Below are 23,205 nucleotides of genomic sequence, written 5' to 3' on the forward strand. Positions count from 1 at the left end.
AAAGGAAAACACACACCAAGATGAAACAAAAAGCCCCTTAATCAATAGCTTACTAGTTGTCCTTTGCTTGCTGTTCTTTCTGGCGCTGATTCATTTTCTTAATGAAAAAAACTTTAAACACCTGGCAAAATACACAGTATCCTCTCTTCTTTTAATCACATAACACATTCCAGCAGCACACGAAGAACCACCTTTGTAACTCTATTATTGGAAAAGAGTCTGCAGATGCAAAGGAAGTCCTACTTTTGAACCTGAATCTGCATGGAGGTCTTGCTTACCCTGCAGGCTTATTTACATACCTAAATGTAGAAATAACATAGACTTTATTGCTTTTTCTCAATACCTGTTTTCCTTGGGAAAACAGGCTGTTTTTCAAAGTATTCAGATTTCATAGCTGAAGTGCTATTAACTATATTAAAGCCATATTTCTAATAAGAGTACATATAATGAGCTCTTTGGCATGTAGCTTCCAGTATGTTTGCATACCGTATTTTGCCACCTCCTGCAATTGCAAGTTACTGTGTCTGTTACACTGAAAAAGCTCAACTTCACAAACGTTTGTGTGCTCAGCTGTCACCAGTGGCAAGCAGAATAAATATTACAATCTCAGTTGGACACAATATTTAGAAAGGGATTATTCAACCTTATATTAGTTCATCATATGAAAAACTTTGATTGGAGGGAATGATATGGGTCTAAAAATCTTGTTTTGTTTCTTCCTACAGTGAGTTGGTGAAGTCATGACCAGAAGAAAGAGCATTTGTGTGATGCTACAACAGCCATGATGAGGCAGAATAGTGGGTTTGTTAACACCAGCTCCACAGGGGGTGGAGGCAGAACATCACCATGGTCAGCTCATGCTCAGACCTGCAGAGTGCTTTAGTTCTGCAGAGCTGAGTACCCCAGAGAGTGAAGCTATAATTATAAATGCAGAAGAACTATGTGGAAAAACGGGACACATCTCCGATCAGGTTTGTCAGAAATTAAGTTCCCAAATAAGCCAGCAGCTAGAAACGCAACAATTCAACACTAATGCTTCAAAACACTTTAACAAAGGAGAAGTGTCTTTCTTGTTAAAGTGGCCTGCATGACACAAAGTATGTAGAAAATACGCAAGACAAAACGCAGAAGCTAGAAGGCAGTTTTTTTCTTTTTTGTTTGTGTTTAATTTTCTTGAGGTTGTGTTTAATTTTCTTGGGATTTTTTTGTCTTTGGAACCAATTACTAAATTATAAATGGATGTGACTTAGCACTAATAAGATGCTCTGAGTATGTAGATTAACCAGGATAACCAAGTATACAGAAATGGCATCTAACTGCCCTTAAGAGTTAAAAATATATTATGCTGTGCTCTAACCAGTGATCAAATCTGCTTGATATTAAGCAACCCAGTTTATATGTCAGACATGAGCTAAATTCTGAAGAGCATAATAATCAACATTTATATGAAACAATGGTTTGACTATGTTGAAAACAATATGTACTATGTGAAATACAAATAACAGCTTTGTGTCAGATATAATTTTAAGAATAAATCCACTCATCAAATGACTTCTATGAAATTTTCTTTCGTTTTTTATCCATTTGGTCAAGGCTGAGTCATCTTAATCTGGCCATTTGTGTGAGACAGACCTGGCATTTTCATCACAGCAATCAGTACAGAAGACATTATGTCAATGAAATTGCAAAGTTCAAATGATGAAATGGATGAGAAGAAAAAAGTATAATTTTTCCACTTCAATTTTTCTCATAATATTAAGTGGTGGAATCTATTACTTCATCAAAACTTTTTCTGGTGAAAACTCAAGGAGTAAATCCCCAGGAAATATCAAGGCAAACATCACCAGATACAATCTGATGAACATGTACCAGAAATTTAGGGAGTCCTGACACTCAATGCCCAATCCCCCCTGACAGTAGATGTTTTGATTATAAAAATACATTACTGAAAAAGGCATCTAGAGTGAGCTTCCTGTGACCAAATGCAGATGTCTTCTTCTGAGATACTTACACTTGACTTCTGTGGTAGCCCATGGAAAGACAAAGGCACTTTGAAAACTAGATCATCTAATCCAAATGCTGATGTCTGGAATAAGCCAAGCCAATAGTAACTAGGAGTGCCTATGTCTTTTGGTAAACTATAAATGGGCGTTGGAAACTCACTGCAGAAGTTGATGCCAACACTCCAGATGCCTCAAGTTAGAGAAAAAAATCCTACTCTAGTGGGATGCCTTATACTAGGAATTCAGCTTGAAGAAACATCATTAGCAGCCATGTGTGAAAAATTTAATTCAGATTACTTGCCACACCATGCTTTGGAATTCTGCTACACTGAGAAGCCCAACCGCAAGGACTGCCCAGATCACTTCAGTGCATATCCAAAGATGCTGCTCATGCATACCAGACTCTAGTTCTATATCACCTCCTGGGTACGAGGTGTCTCAGGCACCGTAAGAATCACCTTGAGACAAAATACTGAGTTTGAGAAGTTCATGCACCACCAATTCTCTGTCTTATCCTCAGACACTTCAGACTTCAACAGAGTAAGAAAATGCTAATCATTAACCTTTGTTCCTGGTATTGGGATTAAATAATATTTAAAGCCATTCAGACCCATAGGCTCCTGAGAGACTGTTTTCCTACTCAAATTACTTACTAGCAAATTATTGTTATTATACAAATTTTCACCTCCAGAAGGATTACAGATATAAATCTTGCAAACATGACATGAAATGCATTAAGGGGGCAAAAAAAGAGAGAAAAAAAGCAAATTATTATGGCATTAAAGAAAAAGAAATCAAGTCTACAGCAACACTCCATTACATCTTGAAATGCAAATATAAATTAATATATCTCCAGCATCTTGACCATTCCTTAAGTTAACAGACAGGGACTATTTTTCTTGATACTATTTAGAGAACTTTTGCAGGTCAATAAAGTCTTCCTTACTTACCATTAAGACCACCAGAGAAATATACTTACCACTGGCTGTAGTGGTGTCCCTGGAAACATGAACTGCATTTGCTGGGCGAGCATTGCTGCTGCAGTTTTTTGCTGGATTAAGTTGTTCCTGCCATTGATTTCCAGTTGAGTTTTTAAATGTGTTGGTGGATGAAGGTACTTGCAGTTCTCCCTTGTACAACGACCCTGGAAAAAGAAGTCACACTAATCAGTTGGCTGCTTTTGATGATAGTTCAGTGCCTTTGAGCAAAATATTACATCATAAACTAAGCAAGAACTAATGAAACACAGGGTGTTTCCTGGGAGCTATGTAGAGGGCTGAAAGGAGCTGATGGCCTTGAGCTCTGCCTCAGCCCACCACCTCTGATTGATCATTAAGGCTATTAGCCAGGGAAAAAAAAGGAGAAAATCTGTGAATCAGCATTTTCATTGTTAAGTACACATTGCTGCCGTACAATTAATAATCTCAGAACTGTCCAGACTGCCTGAACTGCCTCTCATGACATCCTGGCTAGAGTACCTGCTGTTACCATAATATAAAAGCTTTTTATTAAATGACATCACATGATGAATAACCAATTGAAACCTTCTTTAAGAGAAATGCAGCTTTTAAGTACATCATATTAAAAATAATTGTGTGATTATAGCAGGGAGGATCTAAAGTTGCCACTCTCTGCTAGCGTTCTCTCACACATTCACCCTTATTCCAGTTCACTGCCTTCCAGCCTCCTGTTTTTATTACATCAGCACAACTTTGAACTATTTCCATTCAAGTATAAAAGAAGTAAAGGTGGTACTTTTACAGCCTAAATTTAGAAGCAGTGCATGGATCTAAATCTGAAGGTACACAGCAAAAGGACAGCTCCAGTCAACATGAAAGGAGGAGTTTTTAGACAGTTATGAGATAATAAGAGACTATAAAAATATAGGTGGGCTGTCATCTTGAGGTGGCTTGGGTAGGAGGGCATGGATGTACAAGCTGACCACAAACATAGGTAGAGCGGCGTAGGACGCACTGATATATTTTCCCCCAGAAAGGGAAATTGTAGGGTGCACCAGGAGGTTGTGCAGCTGCAGGGCAGGACCTGCTGAGATCAGAGGCTGCTTGATGACACGGCTCACAAACAATCACAGAGTTTTAAGAGCTGCGACTAGAGGGCCTAAAGCATTAGTCAAACCACATTGGATACACTCAGCTTCTGTAAATTTTTTCCAGATTGAGAGGTTTTTAAGAAGTGCTTTTTAAATTTCCCATTCACTGGTATTAGGGCTTTACTATTTGTAGACAAGTAGGAATACCTCCTACAGTCAAGAAAGCATCCAGATACCTATGCAGGAATATCACACAGTACAGACATACACTGACTCTGTGTATGCACACACATACACACTGCTACAAAACTTTCAACAGGCTTCAAATGTCCCAAAACTAATGTTATTGTTATACTTTTGACTTAGACATCAAAAAAGAGTGGATTCTGCCTCTAATTTTCTACAAGGATGTCATAACTAACTGTTAAGGGGTGAGTTAAACATGTTCAGGAGCTTCTCCTGTGTTGAGGCTGATGGTAATGCAAACAGCTATTTCCACACTATTAAACTATTGAGAACAGCCCTTTTCAGAACTGCCACTGGCTGCTGCTGGTAGTATACTAAACAGCAGAAGCCAGAAAATGCAAGTAAGCTAAAAATTTAAGAACAAGCAATGGTCTCAACACTCAGGAGCAATGGTCTCAATGCTGTTTTAACCTCTTAGTACAGTTGCAGCCACTTTCAGGATATTAGGCTTTCCTTCTGTTGAGAGAATCACTAATGCTGCCTGATTTAATGAATTACACAAAAAGAACATTACTTTGTCAGCTGGCATGAGCAGAACCAGAAATAGCTGTGATTTGATGGATACAAAAGAAAGTTGGCTCTTTCACTTGGGGGGAATGTGGCCTTTACCATCATAATACTAAACTGGAGCAGACTCAGCACAGACAATGACCATATGCTTTTCTGTTGGCTGATGAGGCCAACTGATTTAGACATTTTTAATTGATATCTATTTTACCTTAGCCTATTTTGTATATCAACGGCTCCTACAGCAAATCTAAAAATTAAGAAAACAAAATCAAACTACTGAATCTGATGGAAATATCGACCTATGGACTCAAAAGGTTTCCTTAAACAAGGACTGAGAGCAACTCTCATGCACAGTGGTTCTGAAGTACCTTAAACCTGAAGAGTGCCTTCAGCCAGACCTCCAGTCTTACCTCTGAAAGCACACAGCTACTGTATACCATCACTTCAAGTTCTGCAAAGCAACCCACAGTGCACAAAAGACTGGTTATTTCTGAAAACTTTCAAAATAATCCAACCATACAGAAATGTACTGTCCTCTCTGAAGTTATTCATGTCTGTGCATCGTTTACCAGTTTTTTTGAGCTGCCGGTTAGCAATGAACGTATGTACTATAAAAGAGCTGTGTGGTCCTGCCATGCTGCTATAGAAAGCCCTCAAAACAGATCAAGCCTTGTTGAAATTAAATGACCCAAAATAAACTACAGTGGAATGAGTACTGAAAATAGTGAGTAAATTAATCCGCTCTCACTACCAAAATTAAATAAATTCTGAGACCGGCTTTTTACTTTTTGAATCTCCAGTGGTAGCAGGAGAGGAAAACATCTAGAGGAATCTTTCATTCCTTTTTTTCCATATGATCCATTTCCCAGCTACTAATCACTGCACAAACAAAAATTCAAACCTGTAGTATCATTTCAGTCAAATGAAATTATATTGACCCTGAAATTTTTTGTTTATTAAAAAGTCAAATATGAAGTCCAACTCACATGGCAGTACATACCAACCAAAAAGCAGAACAGGCAACTATACACAACATGCAGGGGTATTCAATGCTGGGTCACCATCAGTGAGTCCACTCTGTAAAAAACTACTATGCTACAAGGCCTCGTCATCACAAATGCAGAGCCAAAATCAGGTACTTTAACTTTCAGGCACATCAATACCAAGCTACTGGAGCAAGGCTTGCTTCATCTTAAAACCACAGCAGTTTAGGAGCTGTTCCACAGACATCCAGTCCCTCTGGCACAGGACGGCACAAACTCAGCAGGATAAGGCAGGCGGCAGGGGAAAATAATTGCTTCTTACAACTTTTAACCTGCTGCCAGATATAAGTCAGAGTCCTGAAACCGAGGGAACAGACAGGTTGGTTTGAAACTGGATCCCTAGAAACTCCTGTCACCCATGAAGTGAAGGTTATCAACAAGCACATCATAAGCGGTTGTGCACTTTTCATGGGAGTTCATGCAAAAAAATCACTTTCAATGAGCTGTCTCCTTATCTGCAATGGATAGGAACAGCGAACAGACATCAGATCACATTCCCAGCAGTCTGTTACTCCCCTCATCCTGGAAGGATGGTACCTAACTCTGACCTTTTATTTTTTTGCCTTTGTCCTCTACAGTTGTCCAGCCAACTGCCCAGCACCCCATTTCAGGCAGGTAATGCAAAGTTTTAACAGAAAAACTGCTAACTATCCAGACTAGATTATCTACTGCTAATTATCCAGACTAGAACATGTTGTGGCTCGCGTCACGCTGTCCTACAGGTTTCATTCTAGCAAAGCAGTGAGAGAGGGAAAGGGTGCATCAAGGAGCTGGGAACTCAAAGGACTTCAGTGCCCAACACCAGGGCACAGCAAAGAGAGGCTCCGCTTCGACAGAGGAAATGGTCTGGGGAGCTGCTGCCTGACCGGCTTAATTTCAAAAACACATCCCTTAACAAGCCATGTCACACCATTGGCTTTTTTTTTTTTTTAAATCAATAGATTTTCCCATTAAGAACAATAGGTAGTTTGTCTAAGATCAATGCCATGAGACAGCACACAGACAAGAGTATATTAAAAAGCTAAATATGTGCTTAGAATTTTACATTTAAAATAAGCAAAATGAGGTGAACATAGAAGTAACACCCCATAACTTTGCATGTTAACACATGCAAAGGATCTACATAAGGATCCATCTCCTGTCTTTGAATATTTAATAAATTCACAACTTCTTTCAGTATTTTACTCTTGCTCTAATAGTAACAATAACAATAATTAATTCAAGCTTGGGAATTACTTCTGTAAAATAATGAGCTAGCTTTAACTTATTAAAATCATCATTCATAAAAGTTATATGTTTCAATATAAAAAAAAAATGGCAAAACAATGTTTCTTCTATCTCTTAAGGCAAGAATCAACTAAAGCTTCCAAAATTATTTTGCTCAGGTATGGAATTTCAGGCAATTTATTGATGCTATTAGTGGGAGATAACAGAGCATGACTCCCCCTACTCAGAGCACACAGTTAAAAACAGGTTATTCAATGAGAAGCAGAAAGGAGGAGGCCTGCTGCCTTGGAGGTGTCTGTCCCTTTTTCCAAACCTTTCTCCCCAGGGTGCTTCCAGCTCCCCCTACTCAACTCTCTGTAAACTCCCAGCTTCCTGCTGTACCCCACCTTCCTCCTTCCTTCTCCCCCAGAGCAGGCTCCCACCTCTCCTAACTATAGCCCAGGAAACAACTCACAGGATAATTATAACTGGCTGGAGCCGCGCGCGTCCCGAGGAGCCGGCCAAGACGCGCACGCTGCTGGCAGACCACGCTCGGGAGCGGCTCAGTGCCCGCTCCTGCCTCTTCCTTAATAGGGTAAAACTTTGGATCTGCCTTCTACCCAGACACTGGTTTTTGCATAACCAGTGAGATATGTCTTCGAGATGTCTGCTTCTAGCTGCTTTGCTTGAAATTGGCTGCATTGTTCAGAAGTTATTAGGGTGAGAGGATGACGCTGGCAAAAGTATGGACAGTGCATTTATGCAAAACCTGTTTCCCTGAGAAAATAAGCTAAACCTAAAATGCAGATGAAATTGTACGAACTCTCAAGATTGAATTGCGGTCTAATGAGAAAAGAAGAAAAGTATATGACTTCCAAGACATAAATGGTTTCAGAAGGCATCTGAGCAACTCGTTCTACAAGGGAAAAGAAGATTTTCTGGTTTCCAGATAGACACTATGAGATCTAAACATTTGCTGGAGTAAGAAAAGACATACACAAATTTTTAAAAAGTAATAATCACCTAATGCCACAACTATTCCTCCCACTCGAACAAAAACTTTTACAACTTTCTGCATGCCTTGCACATGCCTATAAAGATCTGAACACGTTTTAAAACAGTAATGCCTTTGCAGCTGTGGGCATGCTGCTTAGCTAAACACTGCCTACTGAAGGTATTACACACTGTTAAAACCCAGCAGAGTGGGAGCTAGCACAGGCCACTGTCCAGGGTGGTGGCAGCACACAGCAAGAATAGCCACAAAGACAGCAGTGTCAGCAGCTGGGGCGGTACCTAGGGCATAAACACTTCTTTGGAAGAGTTTCTGTCAACAGCAAAAAACTGTTTTTTCTCCTTTGGGATTCCTCCTCAGCAGCCTCTCAGCAAATTCTGTTTGGGAACATGTGTGGCCTCACTCAATCAATTAAAAAATGTCAGTATTACATAAACCAGGAACTTTTCAATTGTGATAATCCTGTGCTCCCTGAGGCTAAAAATAGTCCCAGTCAATAGGAGGGCAGGTACTTTGAGATACTTCAGCTTCTGCTCCTATGCATAGACAGCCACAACTAACTCTACCAGCCCAAAACATCCAGTTCAGAAGTTATTTTTCAAATGCAGAAATACCAAAAAGGAAAAAAAAAACCACCCCAGAACTAAAGAAGACACTGTGTATTCATACACAGAGTGGGATGATTCCTCTTCTTCTATAGGATTTGAATGCAGGCATTTCCCCACATATTTTAGTACATTAGAGTTCAATCATTCAAGCACTTTCAACAGCCATGGAAAACCCTCAGACTCCAGTTCAGACTGAATTAAAAAGCACTTCCATCTAATATGACAATCCATGAATTCAATTTTCCTATGCAGGTCAATCTGCTTCCTAACTTCACTCAGGAAGTGAAAAACCAGACACCATTAAAACACAGCTCCATTAAAGTATTCCCTTTGCACTTGCTGTGAATATGCTCCACCTCACACAATCTGTAGGACTACACATGCTCATACAGTTGTGCATATGTCCAAGGACTTAGGGGATTTAGTTAAGCCTTAAGAATGACTAGTCAGAGATTTTTAAAAATGTAACATAGCATTTTCTTTCTTCTTTAAGGCATACAAAAAAATTTCAATTTTTTTTCAGTTTGCATAATTTCACATTGCCTTGCAAACATGTATGCTTATGAAACACATTTTTTAGCCTAAGCAGAATTTTATACAATTTCATAGAAATAAATGGAGATCAGAATAAGATCTCTCATCTTGAAAATGGGGCACACTTGAACTATTTGTGAAACTGAAAAATAATTCAGACATGCCAAACTATACTACTAATAGAAATATTAAGATTTTGATGGTGAGTTCAAATACCTCAGACTTTACAATTTGCCATACATCTTATAAACACAAAGATCTAAAGGGAAAAAGGTATTTCAAAACAACACAAGCGTCTCTTATATTACACTTGAAATGGTTTTTGGATCTGTTTTCCTAGGAAAAAAATCCAAACAAAAAATCCAGACAAAAGCTACCCACAAAAACAACTTAAAAAAACTTTAAAACATTGCTGAGAACTTAGTTCTGTATTTATAAAGCCACCTTGCAAGTCCACCCACCAAAGTTAGTGAGTGTGCATACATATTTATATGCACCTACACACTTCCGTTTCAAGAAAAAGTAGAAGGCAAATTCACTTTCCTACTTTAAGGCAGAAAAGAGAAAAAGAGAAAGAAAGAAAGAAAGAAAGAAAAGAAAGAAAGAAAGAAAGAAAGAAAGAAAGAAAGAAAGAAAGAAAGAAAGAAAGAAAGAAAGAAAGAAAGAAAGAAAGAAAGAAAGGAAAGAAAGAAAGGAAGAAAGAAAGAAAGAAAGAAAGAAAGGAAGAAAGAAAGAAAGAAAGAAAGAAAGAAAGAAAGAAAGAAAGAAAGAAAGAAAGAAAGAAAGAAAGAAAGAAAGAAAGAAAGAAAGAAAGAAAGAAAGAAAGAAAGAAAGAAAGAAAGAAAGAAAGAAAGAAAGAAAGAAAGAAAGAAAGAAAGAAAGAAAGAAAGAAAGAAAGAAAGAAAGAAAGAAAGAAAGAAAGAAAAGAAAGAAAAGAAAGAAAGAAAGAAAGAAAGAAAGATTCTCAGGTGACTGCAGTCTGATTCAGTTTCCAACAAGCTAAGAAAACCCATTAGCTACTCTTTTAATGACTTCAATTTTTTGTAAAAAACTAAAAGCTGGTAAAATAAAAATGATCATTTTATTCATAAAACTAGAGAACAAGAACTGCCTGTAACTGACAGAAAAAATAGAAAAATATTGAACAAAAATGGAAGCCTTACAAAAAGATGGAATGTCTAAATGATGTAAGAGTCTTACCACTAAAGACTTAATAGGAGATATTTATTTAAATGGAAAAAGACAAAATGTTCTACTGAAGAGCACATTTGCAATGCACAAAGAGCTCTGAGTCTCTCAAGATGCTCTTTCAAACACATGTTGAGCATAGCTATAGAGAATGGTTTAATAATTTGCCTTGCAATATCAAGGGAAGTGTACTCAATATTAAATTGCTCAGAAGACAAAGAAGTCAGGCAGATATAGCAGACACCAAATAAAAAAACAACCACTTATGAAATTCTAAGTTGTTTTACAAACCTCCTCAAGATTATTCTAACAAATAAGAAGAAAACTCAGACAAAGAGACAACAGTTTAATATCAATTTATTTTATTTCTGTGTTTACTGCCTTGAAAATAATTTGAGAATAATAGGGCCATAGAGATTATTTCTTTCCAAATTATGTAGCTCGTTTTGTTTTTCTTTTCCCATTCCTCCCCCTTCACTGGCACTCAAAATCAACCAGTTATTTTTATCTTAGCATCAAGTTTGGCTACCAGCATTGATCAGCAGTACCTCACAAGCAACAATCCTTGAAATAAATCTTCACTCTAATGCACACAGACAACTTCCACGGAATGAGAGGCAGCAAACAGGTAGTATAAGGGGAAAACCCAGCAGAATGAACATAAAGAAAGTGGAGGGAAGCATAACCTTATTTAGATAAAATTCCTCAGATGTCTGATTTCTATTCCATGGGTGGTGAGAGTCTTCACATGGCACAAAGCTGCCTTGTGCAGGTCTCCAACACAGCTCCCCTGGGGGAGGACTGGATGCAGCCTGCCATGGGACTCAAGATGGGTTTCAAAAGCAGAGCAGAGATTTAAGCCCTCCAACTCTGCCCAGCCAGAGAAGTCAACATATTCACTGATTCCTGCATTATAGAAGAAAATGCATTGTAGAAAAAAATGTCTAAAACCTTTACAGAGTCTCAGAAGAGAGTATTACACATACTTAACTGTTAGCTGGGCAGCTTTAACACATCTGCTCATCTCAAGGATTGAGTGTTTTTGTGGAAGACAGAGGAGAGATGTGTAAATTGCGGGCTGGACCACACAGTAAGTCAAGGTGACACAAATTTTTGCTGGTAAACAACATACTACACCATTAAATTTAACTTGACTGAACTGTAAAAGAAGATAAGAGCTTGATAAGAGGCAATTTTTCTTCAATTTTTCTCAATATCTCAAGAGCAGACAAAAGTAGCCATTGCAGAATTAATAACAGCAAAGAGAGGTAAGTTGTTTGGCTGCAGGGCAGGTGGCAAGAGAAAAAGCAACAGTGGTGTAGCAGAGCAGCAGAACACTGAACAAGAAGAAGATGGGTACAGCTCAGCACCACCTCCTGACATACACCTTTCCCCACCTCCTTTCTAATTCACATAAAAACCTTCAACCAGACACATGCTGACTTTAATGCACGCTTGCTCATATGAACAGGATTGAGATTAAATTCCCTTGTTTTGGAAACACCACTTTGCAGTGGTAAGGTAGGCAAGGGTAACTGCAGAACTGACAGCCAAACCCTGAGACACCTTATTTCTCTCGCAGTGGCCCGTAAAGAAAGGGCACTGTGGCTCAGCACACAGACTTCACCCTCCTATATCCATAGCACATATCCTCCACCATATCTAGGTTTGAAAAGAAATAGTGAGTAATGGGGAGAGGTCTTTGCCAATGGAATCCCCATAGGATGAACAGCCCAGCAAGGACCAGGCAATGGGCTGGTGTGCTGGCACTGGTTCCCTCAGCAACACGCCAGGAACCTTAATGCACCTCAGGAAAAGCCATAAAACCAGTTATGTGGCATCAAAAAGCAACAGAAGATACACTTTGGCATTGAAGAGCCTGGTTGACTGGATCAGAAAGAAAGTGGGAGTAGAGTGCTATAAAAGCGACTACATTGGCTTCCTACAGCAATTCACCTGGCCAAGGGAGTCTTGAGAAGTTGCTTCATTTGAGAGTTGCAGTGAATTAGATGTGACTTGGAAAAGGCCCATTATTTGGAATAGTCTCACCATACGGAGAAGGTCATCAGTATGATGTTCCAAGCCCCTGACATACTAAGGGAACCACTGGTGTACTACAGAGAAGGGCAGACTCAACACACACCAGAAGCAAGTGACTGCCTTGGTCACCAGCATGTCACAGCCCCCAGCTCTCAAGAAGGGTGCCCAGCAGCCCTGAACTGCTAGCAGGTGACCTGATATGCCATTGGCAAACCCCTGTACTGCTCCTTGGAAATATGTTTTCACTCTGGCCAGGCCACCCTGCACCCCTCCATTTGCTGAGGCTCCCATTCCAGCTGGGACTTCCTGGGACTCTTCCCTGTTTCACAGCCAATCATTTTGTAAACAAATGGAAAAAGCAAGGGCCAAGTTAAATACATAGATGGCCAAGGACACCTTACATAACTGCAGAGGTGAAAAGTACAGAGTCTTGTCCCTCTGCAGAGGAGGAGTGTTTACCCACTCCCAGTGGCAGCGCTGGCACTGCAGCTGCGTTATTAATAAATCATTGGCCTTGCTTCTAGGACCAGCCAGCAAGGGCTGGAGTCTGACACCAGCTCAACTGATTGGAAAGTTCCTGCGAACAAACAGAAATTAAAGAAAAAAAACACCTAAAAATTAATATATATGCATTTTCGAGGAAGAATCACACATAAAATCCTCCTTAATTTTTATAACTGCTGAGAAGCAGCAAACAAATTATTGACATTAAAAGACATCATCTCTCTCTGGGGCTGCCTACAGAGAGAATCAAGTACACCTGATTTGAAAAGCCAAAGGGAAACAGGGCACCTTTCCTCACCTTTTCTACACCCAGTTCATGCTTCCCCTCTTCTGGGAATTGGTTTATCACAACAGTGAATAATTTTAGTTTCTGTCTTTTCTTGCAGTCTGACACGCCTTGAATTTCCCTCCTCAGGGAATAGGGAAAACAGCACTACTAGCAAGAGGGGCAGTGAGACCCCTTCTCTGAAGCAGCAGGACATAAGAGTTAGCAGTGAAAAATACCCAGAGAATCAACACACTAAATCAGTTAAAAAAAAGGGGGGGGAAAGAACAATGGTAAAAGGTCCATAAACTCAAGCAAGAGGAAAGAATGAAGCCCTGTCATTCCAGTAATCTAAATCTCCCCTCCACCCCCTTTTCTTTTTGCTGAAAGGCTATCTATCCCCTTCAACCAGGTATTAGGAAGCTTCCAGAAGATATAGCAAAAATAGCAAGAAATATAATGCAGTTACATTTATCTGAAATGGTAGCTTACAGAATTAGGCAGCTAAATCATGGTTATGAGAAAAGATAAGACACATTAGGATATCTTATTACTTTCCCTGAATACTATATTCATTCCAGTACTAGAATATGGGATTGTGGTCTCGAGAGTGCTTACACCTTCTCAATACTGTGTTGAAGGAGCACATAATTATTCTCTTCCTTAAGACAGATTCAGCACTGACTAAATAAAATTCTAGATTAATTTCAAATTAAAATAATGCCTCTAGGTTTTTCAAGGCATATATCCGTGACTTTGGGAGGAACACACACACTAGGCTCCCTAGCATTTATTATATGGCAATGACATTGGAGTGCCGTGACAATCTCTGTGGTACCTGTCTTCATCAGTAAAAGCAGTGATATCAACCTCAATTACATTACTACATCTACTATTTTGCACAGCCTTTTCCACACAGCAAATAGGCAGCCAAATGGTATTTCTTTTAACCCTGACAGTCAGTGGTCAATACTCCAACACGTGTTCACTTACCTCCTGGCCTGAATGCAAGCTACTCACTCCCTTTTGGGCATATGCATAGGGCTGGCTCTACAGGATCACATTAGGAATGGCTCAGTTAAAATTATTAATGGATTTCTCAGTCTTCTTGTGATACTAAACAGCATTACTCCCACTCTATGCAGAATAAACTCACATCAAATATGGTTAAAGAGTTGAGAACTGCCTGCAGTTTTTGGCTGCAGGTGTCTGTCCTCCTTTCACTTTGCTGTTGCATCCACACGGCACATGCAAACGCCTCACTAGACACCTACTGCCCTTGGGATTTGGGAATCCACCCACCTCACGGCTAGCAGCTAAGATGCCAGCTTCAGCGACCCACTCACTGGTTTCCAGAGGAAGAGGTAAACACCTGACCAAGAGTCCATCTGCTGCCAACTCTGCCACTGCCTGCCTCTCTTGCTGCACCAGCACCCTTTGGGCAGAGACCTGACCCCTCCATATGCCCTCTCACACTGAGGCACAGGGAAATACAGGGCTGGAAGAGAGCACATGCTAATGTTGCCTGGACAGCACATCTCCAATACATTTTTCTTAACTCTTGGCTCCTACCCAGTTCACCTGACCAAACCCTTGCCTTGCCCCTCTCTCTCTCTCTCAATTTCCTCACCTTCAGCCTCTTCTCTGCTACTGGCACCAGCACCTGACACCACACAGAGCTGTGTCATTGGTCTGAAAACAGCTGAGTGTATGTGGAACCTGCCTGCCTGAACATAGCCTCTGCTAGGCGTGCATGGACGGTGAGGTTTCACACTTATAAAACGACCAAATTTGGGTGAAATTTCACAAAAATAGCAGAAGGTGAATTACTGATATCAGAGCAACAGTTGTGGTGCTGGATCTCAAGGCTCAGTTATAAACAATGAGATATCAAGTTTATTATTGAGCCAGTTAAAAAAATGAGTGGAAGGAAAACAAAGGTATTTACCTCTCAACAGTGTTTCAAAGATGGTTGAAGTGTTTCACCAAAACTTTAAATAAACACTCTGAGTCAGTAATTCAAATGTTTCAGCCCAGATAATTTCATTTTGAGAGACTTAGAAACCACAAAAAAGGAGGATATTATTTGGAAAGTGGTGGGGAAGATTAAATCCAGGTGATGATGATGGCACGCTGTTTATTGGTAATAAAACACTCATGTGTGCCTCATCAACATGCCTGACCAAAGGCTAATGATCACAGCAACCCCAAGCATTTATAGAGCAATAAAAGGATTTAAGCACAATGGCAGTAAGCAAAACATCCATGTTAAAAATAAAATCTGATGGACCATTCATCCAGAAATACTTTAATAAAAGCAGTTGCTATATGTTCAAAGCTGATGCACTCCACTGACAGAATAGAGTTACCAAACAGCACTTAGGAGAATATAATGCTATAAGCACATCAACATAATTTCAAGGCAAACACTTTGTTCTACTTCAAATTGCATTGAAAGGAATCATGTACTAGTGTACCAAGACTTTCCAGTGTCACAGCAAAGTCCCAATGATTTATACAGAAAGAAAAAGAGTCATGACTTGAATTGACCCATTTGACTTGACATGACTTGAACAAGGACTACTTTAATTTGTTTTCTTCAGCATTTTGAAGATGATTTAACACCTTTAACTCTTAGCAGGGAAAAGTTCATCAAGTATTAACAGCCTATCACAACATCTAGTGTGACACGTGCAAACTCACTTGGAGAAAAAACCACTTTTGTTTACTTGTTTTTCCTTTCCCCTAAAGTTTCTGTGGGAGACAAGCAGGCTCCGCTGCAACAGTGACCAACTGACAATTTTCAGTGTTCTGTCTCCTGGAAGCCTTCACAGGTTTGGCACCATGCTCCTCTGTTTCTCAGGAGAAACTCAGGGTCTGAAATACTGTTCTGCAAACAGGAACTGAAATACAACATAATTTATGACTTTCCTTTGTGGGTAAAGTTTTTTCACTGCCCGCATCTTATCTGAGCAGGAGTCACAAGACAGAGATTCCCATCAAACCTCTTTTTGTCAAATGCTTCCTTTTGTTTGGGTGCTGGGAGGGAAGAGGCAGGATGCGGTCAGGAGCCAAGAGCACAGCCAAGGCTTCCATCACTGCTTTTTATGCCAAAATGACAACAACAAGCAAGTGAGAAGCTTTAAGTGAAGATTATACCACCCTCTCCCTCTCTGCTCCCAGGCAGGAACAGAGAGACCAGAAGTGCCGAGAACTTTCCTCTCTGGAGCAGGAAGGAAAAGACCACAACCACCAAGACCTCAAAACTGCACACATATTTTCAGAAGGTACTCGGCTCATCACCTGGCCTGGCAGCGTGGCTGAACCATGTTTTCATTGCTCCCAGGAGACTCATTCATCACAGTTACTTTAGAGGACTTTGGTCTAAATATTCTTTATAAATGTCACAAGGCTGAAGAATACATTAAACTAAAACTCTACAAACCAAAACAAAGTTTATGGAAGAAAAAAAATGTATAATGATCTTATGTTTTCCACAAAAGTGGCTCTTTCACAGCCAGAAACGCTTCAGTATTTGTTTCTATTTTCTATTTGTCTGATGAGCACATCATAAAGTGATTACAATAATTGTGGCATCTCAGATTCAACCTAAAGGACATACAGGTTAGAATGCAGTATGGTTAGAAATGTTACTCATAATTGAAACCATCTTGATTCAGATTTTTCAAAAAGCCTTTGTAATTGCAGACAGTCTGGAAAAGAAGTATTTAAATGGCCAATTCAGTGGGTTTTCCCCATCCTGCTGCTTTTCAGCAAAGAAAAATTGTGATGGATGGGTACCATTCATCAGGGGAAATAGTCAAAATATGAGATCACTAACTAGCAACTAGACAGGGTTTAGTCAACTCCCTTGTTTAATCACTGGGGATTCAGTGTCTGGATGGAGGGAGGCTGGGAGGGAGTTTAGAGGATTCTTCAATTTAATAGTAACATATTTTAAAAAAATTAAAATATTATAACCTTTTAAACCAGGCTGTAGTAGCCTATTTCCAGCAGAGCAGAGAGAGGGACTCTCAATCAACAGTGACTGCATGAAAGTTGGCAGTATGTAGCAATAAAAGCTATTTTGGCATGTTAGCAAGACAAAGACTAGAGTTAGGTCTTCTTTGTCAAGTGCAATCTAAAATCATGCCCAAAAGATACAGTCCCTGATACAAGCTATCATTTATCTCCCACCACTCATTCACAGGGCAGCTTATAGAATATTAGTCTTCAGGCCATTAAATCCTTACGCTATACTACTTAGCAAATAAATAAAACAATAAAAGCCATAGGAAGTCGTCAAATGTGTTTTCACATATTCAGGCCAGTCTTGGAGGCTGCTCTGTGGGGTAAGGGGACACCAAAACACAGTATGGGAACTCATGAGGAATCCTCTAGGTGACCTGTGAGACAAATGGAGTATCTTCCTATGAGGGCAAAGCTCTGACCCGAGGCACTGCTGCATCGAATGTGAGCACACAGGTAAAAGACGGAGGAGGCTGGGAGGACTGCACTCATTTCCCTTCATTGGTAGGCAAGCCAAACACTACAGAACCCATGGATTTTATATATATGCATACCAATCACATACAAACAGCTTTATAAGAGTACCTCTACTTCTCTAAAAATATGGCTTCTGACACAGAGATTGCTTTGGAAATGAGTTAAACATGAAGGCACCCCAAGGAAATCGTTATTAGCTTTACAATTATAGAGTTTCCTTTGGTTTTAGATTTTTAGATATCTTTAAAGCAGACTGATTAAAAGTATCTTGCCTTCCTACAAAACATATTGTGGAATATAGTAAGTAATCTCAGTCTTCCTTAGCAACTTCACAACAAAGGAATAAACTGCGAGTGGGGGAAACATCTTTTAATTACTTTAAAATCAACACTAAGATTACAGAAGTTTTGTTAACATTTTTTTAAGGAAATTGTCTCCTTCAGTACTTATCAACAGGATTTTAATTTATTTTACTTTACCATCCCACACTGAAAACCCAGTGTTTAATCAGCAAGTATGTATCTGAATTCTTCTCATCAATGGTAGTTTCAGCCTTAAAGTTATACTGAACAAAAAATACCAAATCAGCTTTAAAAGTCAACTGTGTTTTAAGAAGAAGAAACATAGTGAATTTAAAGGTGTGAAGGCCTCGGTAGAAGATTCATCACATCTACATCTACCCACCATACTGTAGACCATGCCTTATTCGTTTTCCCATGCTATAATCCTGAGAACAATGAAAGAGAGACAGTAAAGAAGGGAGATGCATGCCTGAAAGACTCCCTTGGCTGGAAATGAAGTGTTCAGTTTTAACTAGTTAAAGAACATTTCATTAGCATAGCATAGAAACCAAAGAAAAGGTAAGAGCTATGAAAAACCTTTTCAAACATCAAACAGAAATGAAACAAGCTTATAAATAGAGTTGCCTGCAAGCAAACAATTTCTGGAATGTACTGGGGGAAGCAAGGGAGAATCCCACAACAAAGGAGATTGCAAAAGCCAACCCAGTTTAACAAGTGGAATTACCAGTTTGGAGACTGCAGGGAAACAATGCAAAACCACCAGCAAGTCTGATACAAAGAACTTTCCTCAGCATTTAATAAAAAAACACCAACATAAAGGCCAATTGCTAGGCAATTAAACATGGCTCTTTGGAAATGCAAAGCCTTACACAGATTTGGTTAACTACTCATGGAGTACTAGAATTAATGAAGAACTGCAGGTTTCTTGGCGTAAAACTGAACAATTTCAGACACATCTGATCACAGTCAGAAAATGTTGAGCTGTTTGAGTACCAGACAACAATTTATATATCATCAAACAGCTGTCTGCCAATTTATCATCTACTTCTTGCAGACACAAGAGATGATAACCTGTAAAGATCTCAAAACCATGATTCCAACACTTTAAATCTACCTTTTACGTGTGTTGTTAAAAACAAAGTCACCCATACACACTAGACCCGAGATGTATGATAACACATTTTTCAGATCTCTTACTACAGCTAAGAGGATGATGACAACCCTGCTATGATGGAAACGTGGTGGTTGCCACTGCTGTCCAACACCCTTAAAACCCCCACAAACCCCTTAAGGCTGTAGAAGAGTACAGGTAACTGAGATTTGCCAGTCTCAAAGTGAGAGACTGCAACATTTCTCCATGCCCATGCATGGCCCAAGCAGGCACCGTGGCTCAAGGATCCAAGCAGCAAGATGAGGAAGTCCCTCAGCTGTTTGACACCATACAAATACTCAATGTCCTCAGCTCCCACTGCCTCTTCCCACAAGACAGCAGGATTATCCAGGACAGCCCAGAGTAGCCACACTGAGAGCTGTGGGATTGTTGGTGCTGGCTACAAACCAATGCCCATCTCTGAGGAACCAGCAGAAAAGCCAGCAACCCAACCCAACCTCCCTTACCTTAGCACTGGCAGTTCCCACAAAACATGAGGTGAGCCAGCCTGGACTTGTGTGTTCAAATAATTAGCTACATAAGCACCTATTTAATGGACTTCAGATAAACATCGTCTTACCATTCGGAAAGGTAATTTATATACAAAACAAACTGCATCCAGTCTTGTCTTTTGATCATGTTCATGAACAGATCAGAGACTAACACTGATATCCCTACATCTCTTTAGCTGCCATATAATTAGGAAAAAAAAATTCCTAATCCAGAAGTTTAATTTTTTTCTTTGTTTAAACCTAAAATAAAAAGACATGTAGGCGTTCCTTAAAATGAAAGTGCTTCAAGGACAGTGGAGTCAGATAAAAATATATTGCCTGTTGGCTACTGCACCATCATCAGAGAAGTGAAAATTGCTATTCCAAGTACTACAGCCAGGAAGTATTTAGGACAGCTATTCAGCCAACTTTAACTAACTCCTGAGCAACAAGTCAACAAAGCCCAGTATCTGTAAATGCTCTGACAATTTATAACATAAAGAAAAGGTGAAGGTTTGCCAAATTTCTAGCTCCTTTTAAAAATAGAAAAAAAGAACATAAAGGTAGAAGGTGAATGTATCATGCAATAAAACTTCAGTTAAGTAAAAAACACTAACCTTCTTGAAAATAATTAAATCAGATTATGTACTTCATTACAAAATCCATTAATGATGATAAAATGGGTAAAAGTACAGTGAAAGCAAATTAGAAGTTCTAGTTTGGTGTCTAAATGTCGAAATTGGTTGAAAATTCTGGGAACACAAATCCTAATAAAACTTTCATATTTACATATGGCCAAATAAGCAGATAAAATTAATGCCCAGGAATCCTTTCAGATTTGTCTCTCACGCTCTCATTGTACAACCATTTTCCTTAGTCCAGCATCATTAACAACAGCCACATTTGGGTTCAATGCAGCATACCACAAATGCCTTGATGAGTTCAATGGTACATAAATTTGGAATAGCAAAAAAATGAACATAATGAGGCAATTGAGTTCACATTTCTGTCTTCTTCTTAAAACAAACCAACCAAACAACAACAACATAACCACTAACTTCTTATTACATTTAAGTATCAAAATTAATGTTAAAACAGAAGTTAGTGTGAAAGGTTCTAGTTGTGGGCCCTTATAGTTTTGCTAAGCTGACTATTTAATAAAATATTTACCACCAACACTTTTGATATAGTATTAGGGAATTTGGACACCTCCTCTCACCCAGTTTTCTCCTATTCCCCTTCCTGAGCAGTGGCAACAACAACTACCAAGACTGGGGCAGATTTTGTTCCCCTCTGGCACACTGTATTTCCCTGAGGAATGCAAGCTGGGGTAGCTGCCCTCTTTCTCTGCTGTTGTGGTCTCCAGCTCGTCTCAAACATCCAGATTTTTTGTGAGTCACTCACTTTGTTACAACACATGCTTGTTGCCTCTGTACTTGACAGAAGGTTACAATTAGGAACACTTCTGTAATTACTTAGATGAGCTGTTGTACACCTCTGAATTTGTCTTCATATTCTCAAGAGCAAACCACAGACTCTGCTACTCAAGAGCCACTGCAGCTGCATACAAGTAAATAAATAGAAATCCCTTTTTATAAATGCTTCAGCATTTAAGAAAATAAAACAGCTGTACTGTGTTAGACCAAGGTCCATCTAGCCCAGTATCCTGTTTCCAAAAGCAGTCAGCAGCAGATGCCTAGGGAGTAGTATAAGAACAAGGAAACTATTTAATGATATATATTGAAAATATTTTTCACATATTCTTGATGGAAAACAGAGATGGAATTTTGACAGAAGAGGGAAAAAAAAGCAAAAGAAAACAGGGAGTCCAACACACACACCCTCTGCAAAAGCATGAAACATTCCTTTCAAAATAAAAAGAGAACTGAGAGGAAGATAAATCTTATAGATTTCCTCCTTTTTTTCTTTTGGTTTTTTAAAGAAGCCCTCAGGAGCAAAAAAAACCCAGCAACTTACTTGCTATTCAAAAAAACAGTGTAAGTACATACTGATGCACATCATACTGATGCACTGGCCAGCTGATTTTGAAGAACCCTTGACTATCAGTGTCAATGGCTTCTCTCTTGTGAAAGGGCCCTCATGGAAACCTACTCATAGGGATTCACATCATGAAATCCCAGATGAGAGCTCCCAAACAATTAAAATTAATGGATTTATAAATACAGCTTCAAAAATTATATACCTCAGTCAGAGGGAAAGCCTGCTCCACTTAATTCCCTGGGTCAGACAAGAACCATTGAGGCACTAAACTGGAAACAGGCAAACCAGGCTGCACTCAAAAAAGTACACAAAGTGTGGGGACAGTGATGTGCCCCATGAAATCAGCTGGAGGTTTACAGTTGGTGTAGTTGAATATGGGATCAGTTGCAGAAGGTCATCCATGGGGACACAGGCTCCTGGAGGGGCTATGAAATCAGAGATGCAGAAACCAACTATTTTGATTACACTCTGAAGCTTCATATCTACAGGACACCAGATCCATGGTTTCTAGATCTGAGTTTTTCAGAAGCTGCAGCTAAACTAATGAAATGTGGTGGTGATGACTCTTGCTTATTTGGGAATGGGAAGACAGAAGCATCAGGGTATGACAGAGGATGATGAACTTGAAATTCAGAGAGCAAGAATCAGCATGAAAGAACAGAGCACTTCTAGGATGTGACGTGAGCCTCACCCATAAGTGCAGACACAGACTGGAAGGTGTGCAGCTATAACCTGGAGAGGGAGCTGGCCATGGCAGAAGAGAACATCATGGATGCTTTGATCAGCTACTGCCTGATGGTGGAGACACAGGTGTGACACACCATGGAAAAGGCAGTCACAGCCCCAGGGATGTATCAAACCATGACTGCTGGGGCAAGGCAGCAAGGCTTCTTCCTCTCCTGTGGAGACTTTATTTGCAGTGCCACACATGCCTCTGGTCACCAATGTCCAAATCAGCTGGGGTAGACCTGAAGCAGGCATGGGCGAGGGCTGCCAAGATGACTCAGGGAAAGGAAAGCCTGTCTTACAAACAGAGAAACAGAGTGTGGTGGGGTTTTTGACTGAATTAAACACAAGCTGAGGAGAGGCATGTACTAAACATTTCATCTGTATATCTATATGTATGTATGTGAGCTATGCATTCATGGACTCCTAGGTGCACGACAAGTTGTGTCAGTGATGCAGCTTTTTCCAGATATTTTAAAATACTCTCATTTTTTTAACAAGTGAGTACTGACAGGCACGCTCTGCATTTCCAAGATGATCTATAAATATTACCCAAAGAAAAACTTGTAAATACAAAAGTTGGTCTGTTTTTTCCCCAGCTATGTTAGCATGTCTAATAGAAAAGTTTGACTCTCCTTACTAACCTTGAACAGCTTAGTAAATTTTCCTAGCTCTGAAAGGAAAAGAGAGGCTAATCAAAAAAGAAACAACCAAAAAACCCCATCAGTTGCATCCCTTTCACAAAAGGGAAAACAAAGGGGCAGAGTTGTTAAACAATTTCCTTGAAATAACAAAGAGCATCATGTCAAAAACCATCGCT

The 23,205-nt window shown here is 39.6% G+C and overlaps 1 protein-coding gene across 10 annotated transcripts in view; it reads right to left on the minus strand.

The window, feature by feature from the left end:
- MBNL2 (muscleblind like splicing regulator 2) overlaps positions 1 to 23,205 on the minus strand; it is a 106,206-nt gene that overhangs the window by 30,353 nt on the left and 52,648 nt on the right. For all 10 annotated transcript variants that reach the window (XM_064408420.1, XM_064408421.1, XM_064408419.1 and 7 more), the window contains exon 3: positions 2,983 to 3,147. In XM_064408420.1, coding sequence (XP_064264490.1) covers positions 2,983 to 3,147 — 165 coding nt within the window. The remainder of the gene's footprint in view (positions 1 to 2,982; positions 3,148 to 23,205) is intronic.

This window comes from Passer domesticus, chromosome 2 (genome assembly GCF_036417665.1).
Source record: "Passer domesticus isolate bPasDom1 chromosome 2, bPasDom1.hap1, whole genome shotgun sequence".
Taxonomy (NCBI): Eukaryota; Metazoa; Chordata; class Aves; order Passeriformes; family Passeridae; genus Passer; species Passer domesticus.